Raw genomic sequence first — 24,507 nt, forward strand, 5'->3', positions numbered from 1 at the left:
TCTATCCACGACAAGCAAGCAACATCACAAACGAGGTTGTAGTGTGCAGCTCACGAGTCAGCGACGACCGATTTCAACGAAAGTCATTCCGTCAGTGGAGTACTGCAGTTGCACGGCATGTTTGCCAATGTACAGATCTGTGGAGGAACTTTTAACTTCAACATCAACCGTGTATCGTAGTCGCCCAGTTTAAGTTCTGGTTCTGTCGTGGTCCCAACTAAAGGGCGACAGTCGTCGTGTCGCGTCCTGTTCGATATGGGACTCACAGCGACGTATACAACGCGTGTAAAATACATTGTTTATTTACATGAAATTCGAACACGCGCTGTGCTACGACCACCGCGCTTAAACATCCACGAGTTATTTATTCGGACAATGACTTAAATTAGACGTCTGATTATTTTATTTTCACACGTACAGCGACACGCGTTCTACACTGACAAGCGTTGCTAGGTCGCAGCACTGTCTTGGAGCATATTAATGGGCAATTGGGTTCCCCGATCTAAATTTCTATCCCGGTTTGTTGCACGTTCTTTTTTTAATATGAAATAATCAAATATGGGACATGTGTATAATAACAGAACCCCACACCCTCCCCGTGGCTTCGCTCGTGAAAGTACGGCAGCAGGATACACCGCATCACTCGTGAAAATAACTTCCATACGCAATGAAAGCCACGGGGAGGGTATCTGTCATAATACTTCATTATCACTGAAAACATTTTCCCCTGAAATAAATTCCAGTGAATATGCCATTTCCCTCATATTATATTGAGACACAGCGCAGTGAAAATTAGATTCACATGTAATGCTTGAAAACATGTCAGCAAAAATAAATTAAGTGAAATTCTACGTGACTTCATAATAGTTGGAAATGAACACATTACACCCGACCCTACCACTCCATATACAATGTAAACTACACCCCAAAACATCCTTTCACCCACAGTTACTACCGTGTTTCAGTTGACCACTGATTAAATAAACTACCTCGTCTTTATGTCAACTTGCAGTTATTCGTTGCCTACATCAGTGACTTCTGGTGTAAGCATCATATGAACTATGAACAATGCATGTGAAGCCAGCTGTGGTGTATATTCAATCCTGTAGATTTCTCATTGTTTGGTAACTATTTGCTGCAAATGCAACAAAAATCAATATAAAAAATATTACCCACACAGTATTCTACAGGTTACTTGTTATATATAGAAGTGGGTATAGTTTCAGTGGTACTGGCTACAAATAATTAATACAAGGGAAGCCTAATGTGTCAACAGCAAATGAATGATCATAAACAACATACTCCAAAATACTAGTAGATAAAACCATATCATGGTAAAACGCTGTGATTTGGATGACATACCTTAACATGAAACTCCCTTTCACGGATTTTCGTGGTCTGCGTTGTTGCATTGCAATTCCTTTGGAAAAGTCTGCTCCTACCGCGGTGGTTGTGGTCGTTTCTCTCGCCGCGACGGGGCTATTATTCTCAAGAAACCGTTTTGACATTGGCGTACGGATTCTTGGAGTATGTGCCAGTTTCCTCTTATTTGCTTTCACTGGGGTGCTAGTTACGTTTGGTTTCGGAGCGAGATTTTGAAGTTCCAACAACAGACGGTCAGCCTCCTCTTGCATGGGCCTCATTTTAGATTTTGTTTTTCCTAAACGTCGTACTTTGTTGAGGCATTGATTACATACACGTTCCGAAAAACCATCATTTTCTGAATAATTGCCAACGACCAGTTCAATATATTCCCGATACTCGTGGATACTGTCATGAAATAGTGATCTATAGTTTTTATCCAACAGATTCGAGCAAATTCTACAACTCTTCCGCGAAGACATGATCATGACGGCCATGACTGAAACCGGAAGTGATAGGCTTGACGATCATTTTGTAAAACAATCGCTGATTGGACAAATGTTTTGATGACGATTTCTCATGAATAATTCATGATAGCATTCAAAATACGGAGTGTGTAGGCGTATTTTGCCAGAGTCTTATTTCCGTTGAGTCTCGAAGCGAAAATAAACTCTGGCGGCGAGAATGCTTGTCATGTAATCAGGTGGAAGTCGTGGGAGTTCTTCTTATAAGTCATTTGAAACTTCATGTAGGTCAACCATCCAGTCTGTCTCAGGGAAATTGCAAATGGGTTGCTGACACCGTAGATGACTTTCTCACAGATGTCTTTAGTGTCCTACACAGGAAGAATGCAAAATAGAACCGTCCATTGACATAAATGCTCCCTTGAGATGCCAAGAACTAACCAAGTTACATAGGATTATATACTGCGGTGAGGGATGATTTATAGAGATGACCGTACTTTTACAAGATTGAACACAATTTAGCTAATTTAAATTATCTTGTCTTGCTTATTCCATTTTCCATTATTTATCTAGTGTAAACCGTCGTCAGATTTTAGTACAGGCTAATATTCTTCTGTGTTTACATTGTGTTCATGTGATGTGAAAAGTTAATACTCCAAACTTATTGTGTTCTTATGTATACTGTAAAATATTATTGGAATTTTAAAAAGTCTTCCATCAACAGACTTTAAATTTCTATCCTCGGGGGCGGACATCCGGGCATTTTCTACCGCCTGGCAACCCTCGCGGTGAAAACAAAGACCAAAAACTCGCAGAAAACGGTACTTTGCGATGGTTGTTGAGACTCTCCTGAACAGTGTAACAATATTAGCCCTACGTGTGTAACATACATGAATTTGGTTGTTCAGGATTACTTCAAATTTGAGTTTGTGTTGTTTTCTCGAGTTTTCACCGGCTCCACCGGCGTTCCACAGCAGCGCGCACAAAGCCCCATAGAAATACGTGGTACAGTGGTGCGCGTCTTAGCAACGTAGAACGTCCGTGACGTAGCTCCGCCCCCGAGAATAATAATATCCTCAACATGTTTCTTGGGCCATCCATATACGTGAATACTAGCATGTTGTGTGCATTTGTTGATGTTGACAGTCACAATCCTTAGAACTATTAACTAAATGTAAAAAAACATGTTACATATCATGTGACAAATAATGACCCATAGTGCCTATGGCAGAATAAACAAATAATGACCCATAGTGCCTATGGCAGAATATACAAATAATGACCCATAGTTCCTATGGCAGAATATACAAATAATGACCCATAGTGCCTATGGCAGAATATACAAATAATGACCCATAGTACCTATGGCAGAATATACAAATAATGACCCGTAGTGCCTGAGGCAGAATATACAAATAATGACCCATAGTGCCTATGGCAGAATATACAAATAATGACCCATAGTGCCTATGGCAGAATATACAAATAATGACCCATAGTGCCTATGGCAGAAAATACAAATAATGACCCATAGTGCCTATGGCAGAATATACAAATAATGACCCATAGTGCCTATGGCAGAATATAAAATAATGACCCGTAGTGCCTATGGCAGAATATACAAATAATGACCCATAGTGCCTATGGCAGAATATACAAATATTGACCCATAGTGCTTATGGCAGAATATACTAATTATGTATTACAGACTTTAACTGAATAATTAGAGCACACAAACGTGTACAAATCCGCAAAATATTCAGACATAATGCCTTTAAATTTAGAATTATTAATAAATGTGCAAATGCTCAGGCATCTGTATTCTTAATTACACATTAGAAGGTGCTACTGGTTACCCAATAGCAATAACAAATACTCAATCTGATGTTTCCACGGTCTAAGCCAATTAACATTTCTTGAACAAGGGCGCACATAAATTTCATCGATGATAGAATCTTTCGTATATACGTACTCTCGTGGTACACACTGAGCTATGATTCAAACAAAAGTACAAGTTACGTTGGGCACAGATGGCGCTGTAAATGACAAACAAATTTCACTGAAATACTTGTTTTCACACAGAATTTCACCTGGATATTGGGGATATGATTATTTGTTGCTTGTTGTTGATTTGTTGGTATGTATGTTGGTTAGTTGTTTCTTTATAATGATTCGATGTTATAGTTTGCCACTATGTGTAAGATGGGTTGTTTTTTTTAAATTTCTTTTCGAAAATTTCGAAACATCAAATTTAACAATTTTAATCTTATTTAATTAACAGAATAATTCTCTGTCTGGAATTACTAACATACCATTGCACTACCTGATAAAGGCAATCCACCATTTGAATACGTTCGAATGTTATTCCATCGGCCAATAGAATCGCTCGTTTTAATTTGAATTGTAAGCTTGATTGTATGAGTTCGTTGGGTTGACAGTAACAGAATGATTAACATGTAGAACTGGTCAATAAATGGTGGTAGTTTGCTGTAATAATAGAACACACCATTCATTTATGTTTTCTCGACTTTGAATAATGAAAGTAAATATCTGACTGGGACCCCGTCTTAGCGCCACGTGATGTCAATTTACAGTGACGATTCACAGGACAATTAGAGAGATGAATTTGTCTGTGTTTTGAAATACAATATTAGTTTTTCACGTGAATATTATGCAAAGATACAAACTTAAGTTTTCTAGAAATCTCAGACCACTTTTAGTTGTCTGGGTAGAAATAAATGTACCACAACTGCCTCAGACGGGTTTCTTCGTTTCGCTTCAGAAATAGAGCAAAGCAAGGAAAGCGAAAGAAGGCAGCTGGGGTAAAATAAAGGTTTTTAAACGAGATAACTAACATAGAATTCTCTTTGACTGCACTCGCCGAGGCGAAAGAACTTCTCAGAATAATAGCGCCCTCAATAGAGTGCCACCTACGGTTACTAACCACCTTGCTAAGGGGTACGAAGGTTACGGGGTCAATGGATCAGGTGATGGAACGCCTGATATTGAATTATTCCGGCATTTTGGCATACTAGTCTTCTTTGAGTTATTTATTAATGGTGCAGGCACCCAACAATAGCGTGGTTGGCTCGTGTCGATAGTGAGGATCGATTCATAGTGTGCTGATGCTGTAACGACCGACCCACTCCGCTGTGCAGTTAATCGCGAGATCACCAACACAAGGTAACCTGGCCGCCGATTTGACATGATCTGAGCTTGTACCGATTTCTCGATTCTTCTGCCCCAGTATTGGTAAGTTTATGACTTTAAATAATCACATTTTGTAAACCTCTGTTTAATTGACTTCAGCTGTGTCAGATTGTTCTGATGCAACAATTAATTTAAAATTTTGACCCTACAATTCACACGCAATTCACTAAAATTCATTCATTCATTTTCATTAAAACATAGTCCCTGATATGAAACACATTAACCTAAAGTCAATACGCCACGAAACGACGCGTAGATAATTCACATTCGATTAGTCATAATTCACATTCGTCCCAATACACTTTCGTCCCATTACCTTTGTCCATCCTAACGATCTTGTGCAGGGATTTGTCAATTTCTATGTACAGTAGTGTGCTAGGCCTTGTGCTATTTTTTTTTTTTTATATTTATTTACAAACTAGAAGGAATAATGTCTGCATGTAACTGCCTTTATGTATTGGTAACAAGACAATCTAACTTGATGCATATAAAATACAATTGGAATCCTTTACAAGAATATTTACTGTATTTCTTGATATGCAGAAATAAACATCTTTTACCATGTTTACCAAAACTTTGATACATTAATTAATTATACTATAAACATGAAATATGAATGACTTTATTTGACCATGGAGCTATCATTATAGCTACACCATTTGACAATTGATGGATTAATGTATTTAAAGTGTGATAAAATAAACAACCCGGTTCATTCTTTGATTTTCTGACTTATGCAAGATGAGTATGTGACTATGATTTATGAAGTTTGCTGTTCAGATCTTGTGGTATCTTATGCATGCATTGTCAGTTTTTCTTGAACATACATTATATCAATACATATTAGAATACATGTTTTTGACGATTTGTTTCGCTATTGGATCAAAGATGGCTGACTGGCAGCCATCTTGTGTTTTGGAAATGTTGTATCATGGACATATATTGTCATTTTCAAATTTAAATTTTGCAGTTATACTATTATTTTTGTGTTCTATTGACAAACATTGTGTTAATTGTAGCAATGCCCCCTCCTGTAATTGTAAATAATGTGACTGCAGCTGTAGCCCATATGGCTTGTTGTTGGCACATACATACATGTGAATTGTTGAGAGAATAGCAATTTTAGCTTTCATTAAAAAATAACCCAAGTATCTAACCTTTTCCTGTCATTTTCCCTGGCCAATATTTGATTTAGATTTTGTCTTCAAAATGAAACTCACACCACGCAACTTGATCTTTTTCTTGTACATTGTAATTGTTTGTTAGTTATTTTCTTCAGTGAGTACATCGTTAGTAAATAGTGATCATATGTTAGTAATCACAAATTGGGATACTGACAGGGTTTTACACATTAAATATTGTACAGGGTCAAGTGATTGTCCAATGAGAAAATGTGCATTCACGTATTTGGTCATTGAGTGCCTCTAAATGTGGTACCAATGACTTGTAGTATCAGCTTTTAAAACGTTAGCTGTGTTCTTTAAAAGTCTATCAATCTTGTACATGTTTGCATGTTAACAGAATCAAGGTTTCAATCAAAGCATTGCCTCAAAGCAAATTCAATAATTTTTATTTCTGCTACACTTCTGTAGTTGCATTTATGCCATGGGTAAATATTTTGGTTGAATCATTACTTGACAAATGCATTGCACTGTTACCGGTAGTACTTACATGGTGGTACATGTGAGTGATCGTAATGCAACAAAAATAAATCAAACATTTAAATGTAGGACACTTTTTGTTTGTGTTCTATTTGATATTTATGTATCAAACAGAAACTAACTTTAAAATATGCCATTGTGAGCCCAGACACTGTCCCTCAATGTTGAGGGACGGTGGCCCAGATGACATGTGTGTGTGTGCAGACCCCTCCCCCGAAAAACTACCGGTACTTGTATTTTACTGCTTGAATGTAGCGATAGTCTTTGCATTCACAATAGTATATTCACCATATCATAGGGGGATTGTGACCAAATCTATCACATGTGTGTATTTACATTTTGATTGTTACATTCCATTGATATTCGTTGATATTTAAACACATTATGTCGATAGAATAGAATAGAATAGAATAGAAGTAGGCTTTTTTCTCTAATTTTATTTCATTTGAATTTTACGGGTAGTTTTTTTTTTTTAATTAAACTATAGTTAAAAAAAAGAAGCTCAAACCAGGATCTAATTTTAATCAGATTGGACCAAGTTACAGTTTAACACAGGTGGTTTAGATAGTTGGATGAGAATAATTTGCCAATCTCTTACTCATCTCATTTTCAAAGTCAAAAACATTATGAAAACATAGCTATTTACCACCAGGCTTTCTCGCCCAAATTTTTTGGCACTTTTGTCTATATTCTTCAATATTCTGGAAATGAATCCTAACAGACAAAATTTGAGTAAATTTACTCAAAAAATGTTGCTATTTTTGTCCCAATCTTCTGCAGAAAAGTGCAGACTTTATAAACAGGACTATTTTATGATGAAAAGAGAGAACTGATGGTGAAAAGGTTAAAAATAATTTATAGGACTACGTTAATACTCCCAGAAAATGCCAGTATGTAAAACACTACAAAATAAACAATCAAAACTGAAAATAGCAAACCTTGGTTGATGGTTAATGCCGTCTTGTGTTCAACAACAAAAATTACTGAACAACATTGTGTCTTCTTAAATCGCTTTTCCTAAAATGTATAATTATATACAAGAAAGAAAATCAAATCGGTCACTGGTAGCATAGCGGTTGTTGCATCATACTCAATAGAATAAATCCTACATAATTATGATTGGAAGATGATTTACTGCTCTATCACGCAATTCTGAACATTGAGTATGATTTCTGTGGCAAAAATGCGCCATATTTCAGCACTCTGATTTGTAATTTGCACATTAAAAAAAAATCGGGAAAGACAACAGTGATATTCAATGTCCGGAACTGTCGCCTGGCACAATAATCTCAAAAAAATTAAATTGGGATAAACAAATAAATAAAACTGAAAAATTAAAATTACTAATATTTTTTGTTTGTTCCACAGTTGTTCCTCGGCAACAAAAGAATGGCATCTGCTGACAAAGAGATGGAGAAAGGCACAACCGTTGATGATGATGTTTCCAAGACACCAGTAGAGAAGAAAGTGAAATTCACAGTATCACCACTTGTCTCTCCTTTGGTGTCACCATCCACATCCTTTGAAACTTTAAATATTAATGCAACTGAAGCAGTCAATGTAAAGATTCCAAGAACAGAAGATGCTACCATGGTAACCAGTAAACCATTCTCAGCCAAAATTCGGTGAGCTCAAGGATGTTTATTATTTAATACATTTAGTTTTATTTGAAAAAAAATAATAAGTTTCTGTTAATTACCGGTACACATATCAGTTGAAAAGCTGCCCATCCTAGTTTTTTTCAAATATTCAAACACAAAATCTAAATTTGTTTTATAAATCATATTATCATGTGTTATATAAGTAATATCACCATTATTAAGATAACACCCCAACCCAACCACTTTCCACCTCTCACCATCTTACCATGAGTTGGCTTTACTGGATTTACTTTAACTGAAAATGGCTGTCACACATATTGTGGTTTACTTGATATTACATATTTATTGTTTTACAAAATATTAAGCATTTATACCATGGTGCTTAGTTAGTGGCTAAGTACATGACCCTGAACTGTTTATCAGCCGTGTCCTTTGTCCTACAGTTTATACTACTAGTAGTACAGGTATGATAGTCCTCTATACAGACTGTCACACTCTGAAGTCATTTGTTTACATTTGTACAAAACACATGCAAATGTCACTCACTGATCAGTACTGGCTGACCATCTGTAGTGATAATGATGCTCACATATATTTAATAATAACATCTGCAGTGAACAATGCTGCAAATGATAACAAGTCACTAATGCAGTTGTGATAAGGTATAGATGCAGGTTCGTGGGCTCTCAGAGTGAATTTTTTTTTTTGCTTTTTCTTACCCAGACAGTCGTGGCTAGATAGTGTTATAATTTCAAAGCATTGTCAATGCTAAAACATACTCAAAAATCAATTTTAAAATATAGGGGACCGAGGCACGTGTATAAGATTAAAAATCCCAAAAGGTTGTTTACCTTGCTCTTTGATTGACAAATTACTGTGGATGTTATATGCAAAGTGTGACAACCTTTAGTACAAGCCGGTAGGCTGGTTGGCGATCCGCTCCGCTCAAAAACAAGCACCATGTTTTTGGCTGTTTCCATGGTGTGACATAAACGTGAAGCTAACGTCGGTTTATAACTAATACGAAGTTCGCAAACACCATTCAGTTTTTGGAAGTCACTTAGTTTATTACTAGGACCACAATCACTCTCCTAGTCCAGTGACTGTGCTAGGACGTATTCTGCTGTTACATTTATTATTTCCAACTGTTTTGCAATAGCATTTTCTAGAATGAAGCGTTTCCTGTAAATGCTGGAAAGCGAAATAATGAAATAACGAGATGGTAAATATTTACCTAAAGTACGGTGTGTTGACCTTCATAATAATATACTTCATAATGCAAAACATTAGTCACGGTGAGTTATTTAAATATACGACTCCTAATCGAAAAATATGACCACAGTCCAGAATTTCAGACGGATATTAAGAAACCTAAGAGCATATCAAAAGTATTTACTCTGAAATATAAAAAAGAACTGCAGTCAAAAGTCAAGAATGCCAGCAAATAAAGGACTCTGCCCCACAATCCTTTGTGCGCGTTATTACGGACACGCGCAAAAAACTGTACCACGCTTGTCAAATCTGGGTCAAATATACAGTATGCTACTATCTTGCCACAGTGGAGTGTTCGGTGACCATTGAATTAGCCCGTGATTCATATTTTATGTGTATTAATTTATTCATCAATTTTCGTGACTGACAGTACTGCCCAAATTTTAGTCAAAAAAACGCAACTGGTGAAACGGGGCTCTTTGGCGACGATCGCATAGAGGTCATAATACGCGTTAAATATGGCTCTTCCATTTCGCCCCCTCTGGAATGTTCTACTTTCATAGCCTAATCGCAGGTTTTTCGAAAAACGTCGAAAAAACACAAGAATTAGTAGAAATGTTCCTGTTTTGGGCGGATTATTGATGGAGAATAATGTCTTTATTACAAAAATGCTGAAAAACCGTGAGTTGTTGCCTTAGTTATTTTTTTATTGGCGAAAAACTGCGAACTCGGCAAATTTGGTTGCACAACTTCCCTTTATCATATACACCCAGCGACACCGATAAAACTGGTAGGAGGTAATACATTTGGGGCGAAAGTATTCAAAAATCAGTTTTTGGATGTTGCAATGGCAATGGTGGGCCAGGATTGTTTTCCAATTAGTGACGGCACGACCTACCTGTGAAGTATGAACAAAACCGGCGGAGCCGAAACAATCACAGAGGAGTTAAAAGCCGTTGCTGGTGAAAAGTTACCCCAACTTTAAAAATTGATTTTGCATGGAAACAGTAGAACAGAACAGATTTTCAAATTTGTTCACCTTTCTATAGTGTAGGCGTAACTTGCCTGCCAAGTATGAACAAAATCAGCCGAACCAAAAAAACACACAGAGGAGTTAAAAGCCGTTGCTGGTGAAAAGTTACCCCAACTTTGGGGGTCAAATTTCTCGGTAATGAAAAAAGATATCAAAAATTCAAATAGTAACTTTGTACCCACACTCAAGCTGAGTAGAATGAGCTATGTCTGAAGTGTTTTATCCCAAATTTGTAGGAGGAGATAAATTTGGTGTCAAAAGTCAAGAATGCCAGCAAATAAAAGACTCCGTCCCAAATCTTTTGTGCGCGTTATTACGGACACGCGCAAAAAACTGTACCACGCTTGTCAAATCTGGGTCAAATATACAGTACGCTACTATCTTGCCACAGATTGTTTAGTAGTGGAGTGTTCGGTGACCATTGAATTAGCCCGTGATTCATATTTTATGTGTATTCATTTATTCATCAATTTTCGTGACTGACAGTACTGCGATGGACGCGGGGCTCTTTGGCAACGACCGCATAAATACGCGTTCTATTTTTACGCGTTAAATTTGGCTCTTCCGTTTCGCCCCCTCCGGAATGTTCTACTTTCGCAGCCTAATTGCAGGTTTTTCGAAAAACGTGGAAAAAACACAAGAATTAGTAGAAATGTTCCTGTTTTGGGCGGACTATTGATAGAGAATAATGTCTTTATTACAAAAATGCTGAAAAACCGTGAGTTGTTGCCTTAGTTATTTTTTTATTGGCGAAAAACTGCGAACTCTGCAAATTTGGTTGCACAACTTCCCTTTATCATATACACCCAGCGACACCGATGCCAGCTGACTGTGTACAAAACTGGTAGGAGGTAATACATTTGGGCGAAAATATTCAAAAATCAGTTTTTGGATGTTGCAATGGCAGTGGTGGGCCAGGATTTTTTTCCAATTAGTGACGACACGACCTACCTGTGAAGTATGAACAAAACGAGCCGAGCCGTTGCTGGTGAAAAGTTACCCCAACTTTGGGGTCAAATTTCTCGGTAATGAAAACAGATATCAAAAATTCAAATGGTAACTTTGTGCCCACACTCAAGCTGAGTAGAATGAGCTATGTCTGAAGTGTTTTATCCCAAATTTGTAGGAGGAGATACATTTGGCGCGAAGCTATCCAAAAATCAGTTTTTTGGCTGTTGCTATGGCAACGGTGGGCCAAAATTTTTTTACAGATTTTTCCTTATAACTAGGGTGGAGGTGTGACCTACCTGCCAAGTTTGAAAGAAATCGGCCAAGCCAAAAAAATCACAGAAGAAATCATACGTGAAAACACTGGAAATGTACACACACAGACACACACACACACACACACACACACACACACACACACACACACACAAACCCACAAAAGTGATTATAAGGGCAATCCTAGCGAAGCGGATCGCCAATTATCATATCTATTGCTTGTAATGAATCTTACTCTTGGTTGGAATAAAATTAGTAATTCGTGTAATCTCATTGACATTAATTAATTATTAATTTATTTATTTCCAGATTCAAGCCATACACTGTATTCTTAGATTTCTATAATAATATACATTTGTTCTTTCTGTATCTAGTTTATGTTCATCTGTATTATCCGTTTTAGCAGTCTCCAAATGTGGATATTAATCCAGGAACATGTTAATGACCCCTTCTGCAATTGTTTAAAAAAGAACATTTGATAATATGTCATGGTAGTCATGACTACATACAATGATGATTTTTGTTGTTTTTCACTTTCAGAAAAAGACATTGTTGTTGTTCAAAGAGGTGTACATTTTCCTGGTATCATTTCAATTCTTATTATTTTCTATTCTATTTTTATTTTTTCCCTGTCTTTTCATTCCTTGTGTCATGTTTACCAATGCTTATGTTAATTAAATGTGAAGACGAATAACTGAATTACTGATTGGTTAACAAATTACGCAACCATTTACTACCGCTGCACGTATCGTTTGAACACCAATGCAGTGCATTAGAGAACCAATTGGTTAACAAATTACGCAACCAGTGACTACCGCTGCACATAACGTTAAAATACCAATGCAGTGCGTTAGGGAACCAATTAACTAGTCAGTTTGCAATGTTGCTTTCCGAGTGTGGAACCAACAATATTTTTGTCTGGTTGCAAATGCCAACAATAGACCAGTGAATCAATACCATATGTCCAATAAAAATAGTAAAAATATTGTGTATCTGGCCTCTTAAGTTGTTTTTCACACTGAAATTTATTTAAAATATTTAATTTGACATGTCCTGTATGTATAGGAAAAACAGTTTTTAGAAATTTCAAAATGAAATTGTAATAGCGAGAATAAAGACAGGAACTGTTTGTTTTTCTTATTGTATATGTATAAAAAAACACAGATATGACACTGTCCATAACAAACAATTTATAAAAGGCTGTAGTGATTCACATCTCAAAATAATGGTATCTTTCACAACACACCTGTCTATTTATAGGTAGAAACCACATAGAGCTGTTCCTAATTTAAAAGCAGACGCCAAACACTTGTCTAAAAGTAACATTGCTATAACTGAAGGGTAAACATACTGCATTGGTTTTTGAACAATACATGCAGAGGTAGTAAAAATTCTCATACAAAAATGTATTTTGTTATTTAAAAGCACTTGACAAATAAAATACTTTGTCATATACAATGCATGACAACATTTTATGTTATTATGTCAGTAAGCAGCAAGAATGGTAACACTTAGGCCAGGAAAAAATTCTCTGTTTCTCATTTCATGGAAATTTTAAAATGAGGCAGCAAGGCGATTTTTTTTTTTTTTCTGAATACTGAGCTAAAATAGGTGAAATTTGAGACAAGTGCGAATACAAGCGCATTTTGGAATGCTTTAGAAAGAAAAAAACGTTCAAGGCGCATACTGTGAAATACTTTATTTTCGCTGGAATTAATTTTGGCTGAAAAGGCTGTTTGGGCGCTTTGCTTGGAATTTATTTTCACTGATTTTTCATGAGTTTAATGTGAAATATAGGAAAAAAAGTATATTCGCTGGATTTTATTTTCACGGAATCATCCCTTCAGCGAAAATAGCGAAAATAAATTCCAAGCGAAAATAAAGTATTCTACAGTAGTTCAAAATGATGCGCACAGAAACGAGAAACTAGCTATTTGTGTTGTTGTCTTGTGTATAATAGACATATTTTCATATTCTGACATGTCCTTCATAAGTTACTGTTACTATTTTGAACACGTGTCATAAGGAACACCAAAATAAGCAATGTTAGACTTGACACATTGAAAAATTGCTTGGCATGTTTCTCTTTTTCACCACTAGAGGGTGTCCTGGTAGAGCAAGATAACCAACCTTCCAAGAAAAAGTACCTGTACCAATTAATTGTAATGATTAAATTTGTTAATTTCTCTAGAGTATAAGGGTTGTTTGGTATGTCCATCCCTGGTGCAGTTTTAAAAGCATGATTTTGTGAGATTGACGCATTTTTCACGAACGTACATTTTTACCTATATGTGTTTTCTGACTTTCCTGACCATGAAATTGTGAAAATTATTCTGTTGTGAAATTAAAGGGGTTTACTGATATTAATTGACATTGAGAGAATGATTAACTTCATGAAATATACAGTGGCCCCTCGCTAAGTCGCGCCTCGGTAAGTCGCGATTCGGCTAAGTCGCGGGTACTTGGATGGCTCCCAAAATTTCTATTGTGTTTTGACAGCAAAGTACAAAGACTAATGTTTCGTGGCATAGTGTTTTTAACTAACCATTAAAGAGACAACTTAACACCCACTGTCCGTCAATTGCTGAGATGCAATGGGTGACGGCGGCCTTACTCAAGGTGTCAACAGGGGTGTCGAGTAGTGACCGTACGTACTTCTTGGCCGGTCACATTTTGGTATACCTCTACAAAAACTCGCTACAATGAGTTGAATTCATAGAATTCTGATCTCTATTTCTCAATTCAGCAGCATGTCAAAGCAAAAGCTATACAGCCTGTTCTCAATCCAAGGCGAAGCTCGATCTGGGAACATTGACGCTGTCGGAACTTTTCCCGAAAAACTGAGAAAAATTATCTATGAAGGTGGTTATTTTGACGAACATGTTTATAATTGCGATGAAACTGGTTTATTTTGGAAGCTGTTACCGTCGAAGTCGCAAGCAACAGCAAGCGGCCCACATAATATCAGACACAAACAAAATAATCAACGCAATGTTTACAGCAAACATAATCATGATTTTATTCGAATACTGCCTGACACATGTGATGATACATCAATTAACTAAACCGAGGGTTTATATGTGCTTTTTATATGTTTTTCAATGCACGACCTCCCTCTTTCACGACGTCCCTCGGTAAGTCGCGGCCCTCGATAAGTCGCGGTTTTTGCTTGGATCCCAACACCCGCGACTTAGCGAGGGGCCACTGTATTTAGTCTATAGTTTACATTACTTGTCTGCGTATGCCATGTTGAAATGTGACGTTCATACACACATATATTAGACACAATGTAATATACCAGTACTAAGACAATGTATTGTTGTTTAAATACTGTAAAACATGTTGAAATGTGACGTTCATACACACATATATTAGACACAATGTAATATACCAGTACTAAGACAATGTATTGTTGTTTAAATACTGTAAAACATGTTGAAATGTGACGTTCATATACACATATATTAGACACAATGTAATATACCAGTACTAAGACAATGTATTGTTGTTTAAATACTGTAAAACATGTTGAAATGTGACGTTCATACACACATATATTAGACACAATGTAATATACCAGTACTAAGACAATGTATTGTTGTTTAAATACTGTAAAACATGTTGAAATGTGACGTTCATACACACATATATTAGACACAATGTAATATACCAGTACTAAGACAATGTATTGTTGTTTAAATACTGTAAAACATGTTGAAATGTGACGTTCATACACACATATATTAGACACAATGTAATATACCAGTACTAAGACAATGTATTGTTGTTTAAATACTGTAAAACATGTTGAAATGTGACGTTCATACACACGTATATTAGACACAATGTAATATACCAGTACTAAGACAATGTATTGTTGTTTAAATACTGTAAAACATGTTGAAATGTGACGTTCATACACACATATATTAGACACAATGTAATATACCAGTACTAAGACAATGTATTGTTGTTTAAATACTGTAAAACATGTTGAAATGTGACGTTCATACACACATATATTAGACACAATGTAATATACCAGTACTAAGACAATGTATTGTTGTTTAAATACTGTAAAACATGTTGAAATGTGACGTTCATACACACATATATTAGACACAATGTAATATACCAGTACTAAGACAATGTATTGTTGTTTAAATACTGTAAAACATGTTGAAATGTGACGTTCATACACACATATATTAGACACAATGTAATATACCAGTACTAAGACAATGTATTGTTGTTTAAATACTGTAAAACATGTTGAAATGTGACGTTCATACACACATATATAAGACACAATGTAATATACCAGTACTAAGACAATGTATTGTTGTTTAAATACTGTAAAACATGTTGAAATGTGACGTTCATACACACATATATTAGACACAATGTAATATACCAGTACTAAGACAATGTATTGTTGTTTAAATACTGTAAAACATGTTGAAATGTGACGTTCATACACACATATATTAGACACAATGTAATATACCAGTACTAAGACAATGTATTGTTGTTTAAATACTGTAAAACATGTTGAAATGTGACGTTCATACACACATATATTAGACACAATGTAATATACCAGTACTAAGACAATGTATTGTTGTTTAAATACTATAAAACATGTTGAAATGTGACGTTCATACACACATATATTAGACACAATGTAATATACCAGTACTAAGACAATGTATTGTTGTTTAAATACTGTAAAACATGTTGAAATGTGACGTTCATACACACATATATTAGACACAATGTAATATACCAGTACTAAGACAATGTATTGTTGTTTAAATACTGTAAAACATGTTGAAATGTGACGTTCATACACACATATATTAGACACAATGTAATATACCAGTACTAAAACAATGTATTGTTGTTTAAATACTGTATGCCATGTTGAAATGTGACGTTCATACACACATATATTAGACACAATGTAATATACCAGTACTAAGACAATGTATTGTTGTTTAAATACTGTAAAACATGTTGAAATGTGACGTTCATACACACATATATTAGACACAATGTAATATACCAGTACTAAGACAATGTATTGTTGTTTAAATACTGTAAAACATGTTGAAATGTGACGTTCATATACACATATATTAGACACAATGTAATATACCAGTACTAAGACAATGTATTGTTGTTTAAATACTGTAAAACATGTTGAAATGTGACGTTCATACACACATATATTAGACACAATGTAATATACCAGTACTAAGACAATGTATTGTTGTTTAAATACTGTAAAACATGTTGAAATGTGACGTTCATACACACATATATTAGACACAATGTAATATACCAGTACTAAGACAATGTATTGTTGTTTAAATACTGTATGCCATGTTGAAATGTGACGTTCATACACACATATATTAGACACAATGTAATATACCAGTACTAAGACAATGTATTGTTGTTTAAATACTGTAAAACATGTTGAAATGTGACGTTCATACACACATATATTAGACACAATGTAATATACCAGTACTAAGACAATGTATTGTTGTTTAAATACTGTAAAACATGTTGAAATGTGACGTTCATACACACATATATTAGACACAATGTAATATACCAGTACTAAGACAATGTATTGTTGTTTAAATACTGTAAAACATGTTGAAATGTGACGTTCATACACACATATATAAGACACAATGTAATATACCAGTACTAAGACAATGTATTGTTGTTTAAATACTGTAAAACATGTTGAAATGTGACGTTCATACACACATATATTAGACACAATGTAATATACCAGTACTAAGACAATGTATTGTTGTTTAAATACTGTAAAACATGTTGAAATGTGACGTTCATACACACATATATTAGACACAATGTAATATACCAGTACTAAGACAATGTATTGTTGTTTAAATACTGTAAAACATGTTGAAATGTGACGTTCATACACACATATATTAGACACAATGTAATATACCAGTACTAAGACAATGTATTGTTGTTTAAATACTATAAAACATGTTGAAATGTGACGTTCATACACACATATATTAGACACAATGTAATATACCAGTACTAAGACAATGTATTGTTGTTTAAATACTGTAAAACATGTTGAAATGTGACGTTCATACACACATATATTAGACACAATGTAATATACCAGTACTAAGACAATGTATTGTTGTTTAAATACTTTAAAACATGTTGAAATGTGACGTTCATACACACATATATTAGACACAATGTAATATACCAGTACTAAAACAATGTATTGTTGTTTAAATACTGTATGCCATGTTGAAATGTGACGTTCATACACACATATATTAGACACAATGTAATATACCAGTACTAAGACAATGTATTGTTGTTTAAATACTATAAAACATGTTGAAATGTGACGTTCATACACACATATATTAGACACAATGTAATATACCAGTACTAAGACAATGTATTGTTGTTTAAATACTGTAAAACATGTTGAAATGTGACGTTCATACACACATATATTAGACACAATGTAATATACCAGTACTAAGACAATGTATTGTTGTTTAAATACTGTAAAACATGTTGAAATGTGACGTTCATACACACATATATTAGACACAATGTAATATACCAGTACTAAAACAATGTATTGTTGTTTAAATACTGTATGCCATGTTGAAATGTGACGTTCATACACACATATATTAGACACAATGTAATATACCAGTACTAAGACAATGTATTGTTGTTTAAATACTGTAAAACATGTTGAAATGTGACGTTCATACACACATATATTAGACACAATGTAATATACCAGTACTAAGACAATGTATTGTTGTTTAAATACTGTAAAACATGTTGAAATGTGACGTTCATATACACATATATTAGACACAATGTAATATACCAGTACTAAGACAATGTATTGTTGTTTAAATACTGTAAAACATGTTGAAATGTGACGTTCATACACACATATATTAGACACAATGTAATATACCAGTACTAAGACAATGTATTGTTGTTTAAATACTGTAAAACATGTTGAAATGTGACGTTCATACACACATATATTAGACACAATGTAATATACCAGTACTAAGACAATGTATTGTTGTTTAAATACTGTATGCCATGTTGAAATGTGACGTTCATACACACATATATTAGACACAATGTAATATACCAGTACTAAGACAATGTATTGTTGTTTAAATACTGTAAAACATGTTGAAATGTGACGTTCATACACACATATATTAGACACAATGTAATATACCAGTACTAAGACAATGTATTGTTGTTTAAATACTGTAAAACATGTTGAAATGTGACGTTCATATACACATATATTAGACACAATGTAATATACCAGTACTAAGACAATGTATTGTTGTTTAAATACTGTAAAACATGTTGAAATGTGACGTTCATACACACATATATTAGACACAATGTAATATACCAGTACTAAGACAATGTATTGTTGTTTAAATACTGTAAAACATGTTGAAATGTGACGTTCATACACACATATATTAGACACAATGTAATATACCAGTACTAAGACAATGTATTGTTGTTTAAATACTGTATGCCATGTTGAAATGTGACGTTCATACACACATATATTAGACACAATGTAATATACCAGTACTAAGACAATGTATTGTTGTTTAAATACTGTAAAACATGTTGAAATGTGACGTTCATACACACATATATTAGACACAATGTAATATACCAGTACTAAGACAATGTATTGTTGTTTAAATACTGTATGCCATGTTGAAATATGACGTTCATACACACATATATTAGACACAATGTAATATACCAGTACTAAGACAATGTATTGTTGTTTAAATACTGTAAAACATGTTGAAAAAGCGAATTGTGGCAAAATGACGTAATAGCGTAATGTTGATTTAGCGAATCTCTGTTGTCTTTGTTGATTTCCTGTTTTCACAATACTTGTCTGTGGCATGCCAAAACATATGCACAGTTATCACCTCCATAAAAACAAAGAAAAACTGTCAAGTGTAATAAGGCCGAAGCGCTCCAGATTATTACGTTTTTTGTGTTGTTTACGAAGTGTGTGTGTGGAGAAAAAGACGTTGTTTGGCCACCATTTTGAATTTATAATGAAGTCATTAGCGACATCTTAAATTAGCGAATTAGTTCTCTTGCTAAATTCGCTAAAAAGACATGCTCGTGAAAAAGACATGTTTTATAGTAGACTCTGTGCAGTGACATCCTTTATTTAAATTCACTTGTCTGTATTCATACATTGGTTTTTACTGGTAGTTTAAATAATTTATATATGCAGTGACCTTTCTTAATTCCCAGCAAAACCATCCATGAGATTGCAGTCCTACTGATTAATGCGCGGACACGCATGGGACTGTCCGGGCAAGCTCAGGGGCGAACAAGGGGAAATACCTAACGCGCGGGGCAGCGGCAGCAATCTTTGTACTGTATAATATTTGTTTATGCTCAAAATTTGAAACAGAATGGCGAATTCTAGCAGCTATCCTCACTTTTTATGATCGACACCCGGGCACTTCGGCAAGTCAAGTCTGTCTTTACCTTGCCGTTTATTCGGTGTTATTTGCTTACTTTATGTTGTTTAGTAATGTTGGTTAGCTTTCTATTGAGATTGCTTCATATTTTTCATCCATATATGTTCATGAAGCCAGTATACCGGTATTTGCTCATTTATTTCCTCAAAACTATCAGCCAAAATATTATTATGAATGTATTTCATTGACAGTTACATTTACCTTAAATACTTTTCTCTGATTTAGTTTGACAAAATTTTGCTTAGTTGGTAATTGTTATGATGAACAAGATAAATGAGAGATACACTTTAAAAGAAGTAAATCTGTCAGATTTAAATATTTATTCCATGTGTTTCTATGACAACAATACATTATATAATTGACAATTGTAAATAGTAGCAGAGTTTATATGGGTATCTTTCAATGGCAAATATGTTTGTGCTTATTAGTCCCCGTTCGGACAAAGTCCGAAAACGGGGACTTATAATTCGGTCTCTGTCCGTCCGGAGTCGTATCTCAGAATCCTTTGGATCGATTCCGTTCATTCTTTGCATGTGCCTAGTACTTTATGTGGGACATATGCACATGAAGTGGTTTAGCGATTCGATTCAAAATGGCCAACTGGCAGCCATCTTGTTTTTTGAAAATGTTGTATTTTGGACATGCTTTGTCAGTTTTCATTCAAACTTAGTACATAGATTATACATGTTAGGATACATGTTCATGATGATTTATTTCACAATTGGATCAAAGATGGCTGACTGGCAGCCATCTTGTTTTTTGAAAATGTCGTATTTTGGACATGCTTTGTCAGTTTTCATTCAAATTTAGTACATAGATCATACATGTTAGGATACATGTCCCCGACCGTCTGTGAGTTCCTGAGTCTGTCCGTTCGACCGTCTGTGTGTCAGTCTATCCAACGTTATATTTCAGAATCCTGTGGACCGATTCTGTTCATTCTTTGCATGTGCCTAGTACCTTATGTGGGACATATGCACATGCAGTGGTTTAGCGATTCGATTCAAAATGGACGACTGCCAGCCATCTTGTTTTTTTAAAATGTTGTATTTTGGACATGCTTTGTCAGTTTTCATTCAAACTTAGTACATAGATTATTCATGTTAGGATACATGTCCATGATGATTTATTTCACAATTGGATCAAAGATGGCCGACTGGCAGCCATCTTGCTTTTTGAAAATGTCGTATTTTGGACATGCTTTGTCAGTTTTCATTCAAATTTAGTACATAGATCATACATGTTAGGATACATGTCCCCGACCGTCCGTGAGTTCCTGAGTCTGTTCGTCCGACCGTCCGTGTGTCCGTCTGTCCGTGCGTCAGTCTATCCAACGTCATATTTCAGAATCCTGTGGACCGATTCTGTTCATTCTTTGCATGTGCCTAGTACCTTATGTGGGACATATGCACATGCAGTGGTTTAGCGATTCGATTCAAAATGGCCAACTGGCAGCCGTCTTGTTTTTTGAAAATGTTGTATTTTGGACATGCTTTGTCAGTTGCATTCAAACTTGGTACATAGATTATACATGTTAGGATACATGTCCATGACGATTTATTTTGCAATTGGATCAAAGATGGTCGACTGGCAGGCATCTTGTTTTTGTTTTTTTATGCGGTATCTTGGACGTGCTCTGTCAGTTTTCATTCAAATTTGGCACATACATGTACTTTATACATGTTAGGATGCATGTCCATGACAATTTGTTTCAAAATCTGGTCAAGGATGGCTGATTGACAGCCATCTGACTTTTTGGTCTACTATATTTCCACAATTTATGTACCATTTGCATTCGTATTTGGCACATACATCATACATATCAGTGTGTTTCATAATCAGATCAAAGATGGCTGAATAACGGCTGTTTTTATTTTGGCCATATTACTATGACACGAAACATGTTTTGATGTAAATAAACAATCTGTTGTATACGCCACTTGGAACTCAATCAAGGACACACTTGCGACAACCCCTCCGCTTTAATATGACGAGCACAATAAGAACTTAACGGGGACTGTGTCGTTTTCAATGACTTGTTTTTATTATTTTTTTTTTCACTTCAATAAGAAAATCCTATACTTCAGTAAATTAATTATAATTTGGTGTTGGTATTAATTAACTTTCCTCACCATGCACACTGATTGTGCTTCATTGAATGCATTGTAGAAGCCTTCAGGACTCCATACACCCATGGAAATGGTTTATACACAGTCCCTCAATCTGATACACCTAATTAGTGATTATGTAATGTACTAGTAATCTTCCAAGGTTGAATTCAAGTAATCACAATAGATACCTCATGCAATGAAATGCATTGTGTGTGTGTGTGTCATTGTTTTACTATTGAAAAGTCTGCATTGCTGCTAACTACACATGTAGCTGATGCTACTATGCCTACATGTCAAGCTAACATACCGGTACATAGTGACAAGTGATTTTAATGTAAGACATGTATGTAATAGTCTTGAAATGCAAGCACAAGTAAAATTCAGTCTATTTATATAACAGGTATGGCTTTAATTTAGGTTATTTTATTTATGTTAGAATGTTAGTTTGCAACTAGAATGTTGATTGTTGACAAAATGACACGATAGCTGGTACTTTCAGTGTTTTTGGCACATACAGTGAATGTACAGTTAATTCATGCATTGAGTCATAATATAATGGCATCTACTGGGGTATTTATTTCAAGGTATTTATATTAGCTCCGCTGTCGTCTTCATTGAGTGAATAAGCTAACCATATTAATCATTGTCCATAGTCATTCACATTTTATGTTTTCAACTTCTTCTTGATAACCACAAGTCTGATTGCTTTGATACTTAGTGTATATGTACCTTGCGTAGACCTCTTAGATTTGTTCATTTTGTGGTGATATCTTTAATTCACTAATTTTAATGAATATTTTTGTGATTTTTGAAAAAAAGTTATATTTTTTAACTGCAAGTCCCATTTCTTTGATATTATACATACACATGTAGGTACTTCAGGTGAACCTTTCCCTGATCATTAATTCTCTAATGGAAATGTGCATTGCTAACAGCAAAGCTATCTCAGCTACACACAAAGGAATAAATCAATTAGGAACAAAATACATATCTGAAAGTACAAATAATTACAAAATGTTGGTCATTTTATTATTATCTGAAATATTTGAAGATATGCATTTTTATATTTAAAAACATTCAAATTTCAATGATTTTAAGTACGTTTTAATGTTGTTTATTTCAGCTTTTATTGTGTGTACTTGAATTTAATTTGCTCAGATTTTTCTTGCATTTAATTTGCACATACATGTATGTATGTATCGTCATAGTACCAATAAAGCTGTGGAAATTAACTCAGGTGCAACCAATCTAAGGGTTACAACCATTTATATTGTGGTGTAACACAAAAATCTCACTTTATAGAAGTCTTGTACCATGTGACTGATACACAGATTTCTCAATTTTCAATTTCTGCTTTAGTTAAGTAGTAGAATTTGTAAATCTCAAATTAGTGAATAAATGCTTTTATAATTTGTATCAAATATTAATAATGCCAACTTACATGTAGCCTGACGAGTCGTGCGAGTTGCGCCCTCCGCGATGCTCCAAACCCAACACAGGTCAGATGCCGTTTTGTCGACGAGGGCGCTACTATACCTACAAATTAGGCTAATATACATGGTGACAAGTTATATTTTCATAACCCCCCCTATACTGGTATGTCAAGCACCCTCTATAGTCCTGTATTAGTGATTTGTTTGCACCTGACTACATGTATGTACTTGTGGGAATACTGAAATACTGTAAAATACTTTATTTCAACTGGAATAAATTTTCGCTGAAAAACTTTTTGGGTGTTTTGTATGGAATTTATTTTCACTGATTTTTAACGAGTTGAATGTAAAATATAAGCAAAAAGGTATATAGCGAAATAGCAAAAATAAAGTATTTTACAGTAGTTCACTGAGTTAATATGTGATGAGGCATGGAGAGATAAGTCAATATTACCTACTAGCTTGAATTGTACCTAAACACTATGGTCACTTTCATTACATGTTGAAGGATCAATGTTTGTATTGTCTCCATGGTAATACAGGGTTTACATTGTATTATACATGTATATTAAGTCTGTAATATGTCTAAATGTTAT

At 34.7% G+C, this 24,507-nt stretch overlaps 1 protein-coding gene across 4 annotated transcripts in view; it reads left to right on the forward strand.

Moving 5' to 3' along the window:
* The first annotated feature begins 4,795 nt into the window (after positions 1-4,795).
* Positions 4,796-24,507, forward strand: part of LOC100370432 (acetyl-CoA carboxylase-like) — a 111,417-nt gene continuing 91,705 nt past the window's right edge. For all 4 annotated transcript variants that reach the window (XM_085506621.1, XM_085506618.1, XM_085506620.1 and 1 more), the window contains exons 1-2: positions 4,796-5,078; positions 8,066-8,322. In XM_085506621.1, coding sequence (XP_085362747.1) covers positions 8,087-8,322 — 236 coding nt within the window. In that variant the 5' untranslated portion in view covers positions 4,796-5,078; positions 8,066-8,086. The remainder of the gene's footprint in view (positions 5,079-8,065; positions 8,323-24,507) is intronic.

The sequence above is a fragment of the Saccoglossus kowalevskii genome, chromosome 12, assembly GCF_978046115.1.
Source record: "Saccoglossus kowalevskii chromosome 12, keSacKowa6.1, whole genome shotgun sequence".
NCBI lineage: Eukaryota > Metazoa > Hemichordata > Enteropneusta > Harrimaniidae > Saccoglossus > Saccoglossus kowalevskii.